A 7,031-nucleotide genomic window follows, 5' to 3' on the forward strand; every position below is an offset into this window, starting at 1 on the left:
ACTAATGGAGACCTACTGTAGCACCCTAGACTTCTGTCACAGCTGAATTATATCCTTAGTAATATTCTATCTGATGATGACATGAGACACTACCTCACTTTGGCCCTGGAACACCATAACCACAGAGCAGATAAAATTTCACAAGCATTCATTTGCATCTGCAACTTATTTTGATAGCCTATAGAGGAGTAAGTAATTTCTGATACTTGGGTAATAACTGGAATGTTCTACTTTCAGAATGCCTAATTAATTAAAGAGTTGTGAGACGTCATTTCCAAATACTGAAAACATACGTTATCATGAAATTCATGTGATCTCTACTTCGTCAAAGAACACTTCTTATGCAGGTATTACTACCTTACTCAAGAAGACAGAGTAGAACACACTTGGTTTAATATAAGCTGCCGGGTGCGTATGGGTAAATCCAGGATCGTCACTCTGCCCAACACCCAGGGGTGCTTTTGCATCTCAGGTTGTAAAAATGATGACTCTTGCAGCTGTGTTTCAAATCATGTTCATAGTCATACACTTTATCCCTGGGTGTATTTCATAGTGAAGGATATGCCCTGTGAAGACTCCTCAACCTCTGGTGGATTCTCGGCCACGAGAATTTGGAAACCTTTGTCAGTTAATCAAGTAGTGAAAGTGTTTTTATTTGGCCATTCTTTAGCCAAAAGAACTTGGTGGTTTCTTTCAAATTCACCTATTAATGCTATGTCATATAGCTTTATTTTCACCCACCATAAAGACTCAACTTAAATTTCACTATGGCCTGAGGTCAATTAAAACACCTTTGGTCCACTAACTGGCTGAGTCCAGTCCATTCTCTGATTTTTTTTTTTAAAGATTTTATTTATTTATTTGACAGAGAGAGACACAGCGAGAGAGGGAACACAAGCAGGGGGAGTGGGAGACGGAGAAGCAGGCTTCCTGCAGAGCAGGGAGCCCAATGCGGGGCTCGATCCCAGGACCCTGAGATCATGACCCGAGCCGAAGGCAGACCCTTAACAACTGAGCCACCCAGGCACCCCACATTCTCTGATTTTTGGCAATTTTTAGGGAAAAGGATAATTTTAATTCATATTTATTATTTGATTGACACAGTAACTAACAAACCAGACAAGAGGTTTAAAAATACAGCGTAGTCAGTAATATTATATTTAATAATTATAATAACTAACAAACTAGACAAGAAGTTTAAAAATATAGTGCAGTTAGTTGAATTACCTTATTCAACTACTTTAAATGTATGAAAAAATCATTATGAAAATATACCAAAGGTGCAAAGAAATTTTCAAAAACTCTTTCATAATTAGTATTTAGTCTATCACTGCTTTGCATAAAACCATCACATGTAGAAGTTTAAAAAAAGGAAAGTTTTACAGATTCTCTTATGTGATTATAATAAAAGATAAGGGTGGTTTTTTTTTTAATTCAATTCCCAATATCTATGACAGATGTCATCTCAACAAATTAAAATTAATGAAGGGTTATGTAACATCTTGGACCAACAATATTATTAGTACTACTCAAAATAGAAACAAGCAACTGGGGGCGCCTGAGTGGCTCAGTCAGTTAAGCATCCGCCTTCAGCTCATGTCATGATTGCAGGGTTCTGGGATGGAGCTAGCGTTGGCCTCCCTGCTGGGTGGAGAGCCTGCTTCTCCCTCTCCCTCTGCCCCTCCCCCCCCACTCGTGCTCTCTCACTCTCTCTCGCTCTCATTCTATCTCAAATAAATAAATAAAATCTTTAAAAAAAAAAAGAAACAAGCAACTGTCTGATCCATATCAGTGATTTTTCTCTAATCCACATTATACTAGATTCCATTCCAAGTCTACTTAAAAACGTCAAATGTGTTTTTATTGGTAGAATATTGGGGGTTTTATTGAGAATGTACTACTACTAGACATTTCTCTGGGCAATGGGGATTTATACAGTGATAAATGAAACAGACAAGCACTTGTCCTATTAGAGTTCACATTCTAGTCTTATCACAGTTTGTCACACATTTAACATTGGACTTTTGATTATGAATGTAAAAGTTTGTTGAAATAATAGTTATGTTTCATTGTGAATAAATGCATGTAATCATGTTTGAGTTAAAAGGACCCTAGACATTTAGGTCAAACTCCAATGAATGAAAGTGAAATCTTACTCCAGCCTCTGTATGCCACTTGCAGCAATCAGGAATTCATCCGTTTTCCAGGGTTCAATACTCCTCTCTGGGTTGACTCTCCTGCTACCTCATTCTTCTCTGTGTTGAGTCAGTCTTCCTCTCAATAACTTCAACCTGCTTACCCTGGTTCTGCTCTCTAAAGAGATAAATGAAATACATCAAATTCTTCTCCTAAATAAGACTTAATTATTTTGACAACTCACCGTGTCCCTCATTGTTCAGGTTTTTTTTGGAAATCTACTTCTTAAAAGGCAAAAGTTAACTCTCTGATAATTTTTAATGCGTAAAAGGTTTATAAAAAAGCACCACAGCACCATCTGTTGTTGCAATATGTCACTGCAACTTCCTAAATAGGTCTTTAACACCTGCACCCGTGATCTGGAGCCAAAGGGCATATGATTTCCTCTCTTAGAATGTGTAATGGGCATATGGATGTTCAATGTAAAATTCTTTATATCCCTTTGTATATTTGAAACATTTACTAGTTTAAAAAACAGCATGGCTAGGACATAGCAGTGTTACATAAATGAGCACACAATGAAGCTTGGAGGATAAGCAGGGGCTAAACTTGAGGTCTCATGGGTTGTGCTAAGTTTACTGATTTTCTCCTCCGCAAGTACCATCAACATTGATTTAAGCCTATCAATTACCAAGAATTCTAAATAACAGAATCCAAATTTGTAAGTTTATTACTATCTGCATTGCTATTTTCTTTTTATGAATGTTCTCCAGCATTTCAGCAGATAGCAGACACAAGTAAATGTTTACTCAAAGTAGTTAATTGGGTGCCTTCATAAGATTACTTCAAAAGAGAGTAGAAAACAAATTTTTAATTGGAAACAGTGATAACACATTTATAAATACTTAAATATCAAAATGACTTAAAGAAAAAATGAAATGAAAATAATTTTATGCACTCTAAAAAGAAAATGTGGTAATACACAAATGTATTTAATATACCTTTGCCATATAGATGTCCTTTCTCTATTACATATGGAATTTGTGTATTGAAGACTAGAAGTTTGGAATAATAAAAGACTGCATTCACATTTAGTAACTTTTTATTTAACCATAACAGGTTTCCAGCATAAATTTGCATGAAAATTGTACTAAGAACTCAATAAAATAGAGACTCTCTACATTAAATGGTCAGGTCTAATAAATGGTAATATTAAATCTAAGTGTTGTTTTAGGGGTAAAATTCATTATCATTATGATAGTTGAACCAGTCATTAAGTAAATCTTGTTTTAAAAGTGGTTATTTTGGTAGTTGTTATATGTTGGCAATTATTGGCCATGAAATCACTTACATTACTAATAACAGATCTAGGTTCTGGGGTGGGGTGATGATAGTGGATGTTAGGATTTAATTTGCAGGCACCTAACTACAGTAGCATAGAAGAGGTCATTATGAATTTGTCATTTTTGTCAAGTGGGAGTGATGGTGTGACTTACTGGATTTACTACCAACACAGGCAGAACTGGTTCAGATGAATAAGTAATGGATGACTTTGAATAACATGTCCAAAGAAATTATAGTGCTTATAGATTCAGGTGATAGGACACTGAAGGGTTTGGTGAAGTTCTATCTGTTGTATTAGTACATAGAGTAGAAATGGAACTGCAGAAATGATGGTGCACAGGGATGGTATTGGACTGTAAGACTGACTGCTGCAGGGCTCTCTGTCATGAAATTTCAGTAGAAGATGTGGTGCTGGCATGTTTTATGAATGTAATGCTATTATTGTGGCTAAGGACTTATTTGAAGGGGTGGGGGGCCTGCCAACTGTATCATGAGAGTAGATGACTTAAAATTTGTGGTTGGGCTTTCCATTAACAGGTAATGTCGATTATAGAAATTATACATTCAGCTAAAGTCATTATGGTGTTGTGATTGGGAAGTCAGCTGAGTTGGCAGCATGTGTATTTATGTCATTTATACTTGGGGTGGTGGCAGTGGAGGTTGAAGATGGTATTTTAGTTGAGTCAGAAGACAGGCTAGATTTAGTCACTGAAGTGGAGGTAGCTATGACAAATAATGTAAATTCAGTTGAGGAGCAGAGCATGGTGTCTAGAGATCTAGAACATGAACTGATGGTGATTATTAAATTGATACAGTGTTATCTGTCAACATATTTCACTTTTTTATTATGTTAAGTTAGCCACCATACAGTACATCATTAGTTTGTTCAATGATTCATTAGTTGTGTATATTTCAATAAAAAAGAACTTGTTCAGGGGAAGCAGTACTGGCTGTTGTGCTTGCAGCCTCCGTGGAAGTACTCCTCATCATTGTAGTTGCAGTTCAGTTGAAGTGGTGGCAATTCCTGTGGTTGTGGGTTCAGGAGACTGGTATAAATTGTAATGGTGACTGTAGTGGTTGTAGGTTCATTAGAACCTGTTGTAATTGTAGCATCAGTGGTCATACTGGCAAGTGTCACAGTAGTTGGTTAAGATGAAATGGTGGCTGCTATGGTGGTTCTAGGTTCAGAAGTAGTAGTGGTGGCTGTGGTGGCTGTAGCCTCAGTGGTAGTGCTGGCAGTTGTTGTGTTAGTCAGTTAAGATGAAGTGGTGGCTCTGTGGTGGTTATGGGTCTCATAGAAGCACTAGTGGTGGCCATGGTAGTTGTACGTTCAGGAGAGGTTGTCATGGTGGCCATGGTGGTTGTAGCCTCAGTCAGTGGTAGCACTAGCAGTAGTTCTGGGGGTCTGTTCAGATGCTGTGGTGGCTGCTATGGGAGTTCTAGGTTTGGTAGAGACAATGTTTGTGTCTGTGGTGGTGGTTGGTTCAGTAGAAGTTACCCTGGTGGCTGTGGTGGCTGTAGGTTCCAAAGAAGTGGTAGTGGTGGCCCTGCTGGTTGTAGGTTTGGTAGAAGTTGTACTGGTGGCAATGGTGGATATAGGTTCAGTAGAAGTTGTAAGTGGTGGTCATGATGGTTGTAGCGTCAGCGGTAGTGCTGGCAGTGGTTGTGGCAGTAGGTTCAGATGACGTGGTGACTGAAGTGCTGGTTGTAGGTTCAGTAGAAATGATACTGGTGACCCTGCTGGGTGTAAGTTCAGTAGAAGTTATAGTGGTGGCTGTGGTGGTTTTTGGTTGGTGGAAGTTATGCTGGTGTCTACAGTAGTTGTAGCCTCAGTGGTAGTGCTGGCAGTTATTGTGGTGGTTGGTTCAGATGCTGTTGTGGTGGCAAATTCGGTAGAGAAAATAGTGGTGGCTGTGGTGGTTGTAGGTTCAGCAGAAGTTGTAGTAGTGGCTGTAGTGGTTATAGCCTCAGTGGTAGTGCTGGAAGTTATTGTGGTAGTCAGTTCAGATGAAGTGGTGGTTGTAGTGGTTGTTGTAGGTTCAGATGAAGTGGTGGCCATGGTGGTTGTAGGTTCAATGGAGGTTGGAGTGGTGGCCAAGGTGGCTATAGATTTGGTAGAAGTGATAGTGGTGGCCCTGGTGGTTGCAGGTTTGGTAGAAGTTGTAGCGGTGGCCATGGTGGTTGTACCTTCAGTAGAAGTTATAGTGGTGGCTGTGGGGGTTGTAGGTTCAGTAGAAGTTGTAGTTGTATCTGTAGTGGTTGTAGCCTCATTGGTAGTGCTGGCAATTATTGTGGTAGTGGGTTCTGATGTTGTGGTGGCGGCTGTGGTGGTTATAGGTTCAGTAGAAACAATAGTGGTGGTTGTGGTGGTTGTAGGTTCGGTAGAGTTTGTAATGGTGGCCACTGTGGTTGTAGGTTCTGTAGAAGTTGTAGTAGTGACCATGGTGGTTTTAGGTTCAGTAGAAGTTACAGTGGTGGCCGCAGTGGTTTTAAGTTCCATAGAAGTTTTAGTGGTATCTGTGGTGGTTGTAGACTCAGGGGTAGTGCTAGCAGTTATTGTGGTGGTCGGTTCAGACGCTGTGGTGGCTGCTGTTGTGGTGGTAAGTTTGGTAGAAACAGTAGTGGTGGCCATGGTGGTTGTAGGTTCAATAGAAGTTATAGTGGTGTCTGTGGTGCTTGTAGCCTCATTGGTAGTGCTGGCAGTTACTGTGGTGGTCAGTTCAGATGCTGAGGCAGCTGCTGTGGTAGCTATAGGTTCAGTAGAGACAAGAGTGGTGGTCATTGTGGTTGCGGGTTTGGTAGAAGTTGTAGTCATGGCCATTGTGGTTGTAGGTTCGGTAGAAGTTGTAATGGTGGCCACTGTGGTTGTAGGTTCCATAAAAGTTGTATTAGTGACCATGGTGGTTTTAGGTTCAGTAGAAGTTACAGTGGTGGCCACAGTGGTTATAAGTTCCACAGAAGTTATAGTGGTATCTGTGGTGGTTGTAGACTCAGCAGTAGTGCCAGCAATTGTTGTGAGAGTTGGTACTGATGATGTGGTGACTGTTGTGGTGGTTGTAGGTTCGATAGAGTGAGTATTGGTGGCTGTGGTGGTTGTAGGTTCTGTAGAGGGAGCAGTGGTGCCCGTGCTGGTTGTAGCCTCAGTGGTTGTGCTGGCAATCTTTGTGGTCGGGAGTTCAAGTGAATTGGTGACTGTTGCTGTGGTTGTAGGTTCAGCAGAAGCAGTAGTAGTGGCTATTGTGGTTTTCACCTCAGTGGTATTGCTGGGAGTCATTGTGGTATTTGGTTTAGTCGAAGTGTTTGTTCCTGCCATTGTTTTATGTTCAGTAGAAGTGGTAGAAGTTGTAGTGGTGGCTGCTGCTATTATAGTGTCAGTGGAAGCAGTAGTTTTTGTACTAGTTGGTTCTGTTGAAGTGCTAGCAGTGGTTGTAGTGATGGTAGTGGAATCAGATGTTGCGGTAGAATGTGTTATAGCAATAGGTACTGTCGTTTCAGAACTAGTAGATGAAGTTGTCCCATGGTTTTGAGGGAGCTGAATAATAATGGAGGCA

The 7,031-nt window shown here is 40.2% G+C and overlaps 1 protein-coding gene across 1 annotated transcript; it reads right to left on the reverse strand.

Annotated features, from left to right (window-relative positions):
* Window positions 1-4,883: 4,883 nt before the first annotated feature.
* Window positions 4,884-6,449, reverse strand: LOC118533004 (uncharacterized). The gene has a single exon (XM_036087984.2). It carries the CDS (start codon window positions 6,377-6,379, stop codon window positions 5,243-5,245), a length of 1,137 nt encoding a protein of 378 aa, XP_035943877.2. The 5' UTR covers window positions 6,380-6,449; the 3' UTR covers window positions 4,884-5,242.
* Window positions 6,450-7,031: the final 582 nt, after the last annotated feature.

Source organism: Halichoerus grypus, chromosome 13, assembly GCF_964656455.1.
Source record: "Halichoerus grypus chromosome 13, mHalGry1.hap1.1, whole genome shotgun sequence".
NCBI lineage: Eukaryota > Metazoa > Chordata > Mammalia > Carnivora > Phocidae > Halichoerus > Halichoerus grypus.

Coding starts and splice junctions, on each gene's coding strand:
- LOC118533004 (XM_036087984.2), bottom strand. CDS start 6,379: ATGGTCACTAATACAACTTTTATGGAACCTACAACCACAGTGGCCACC.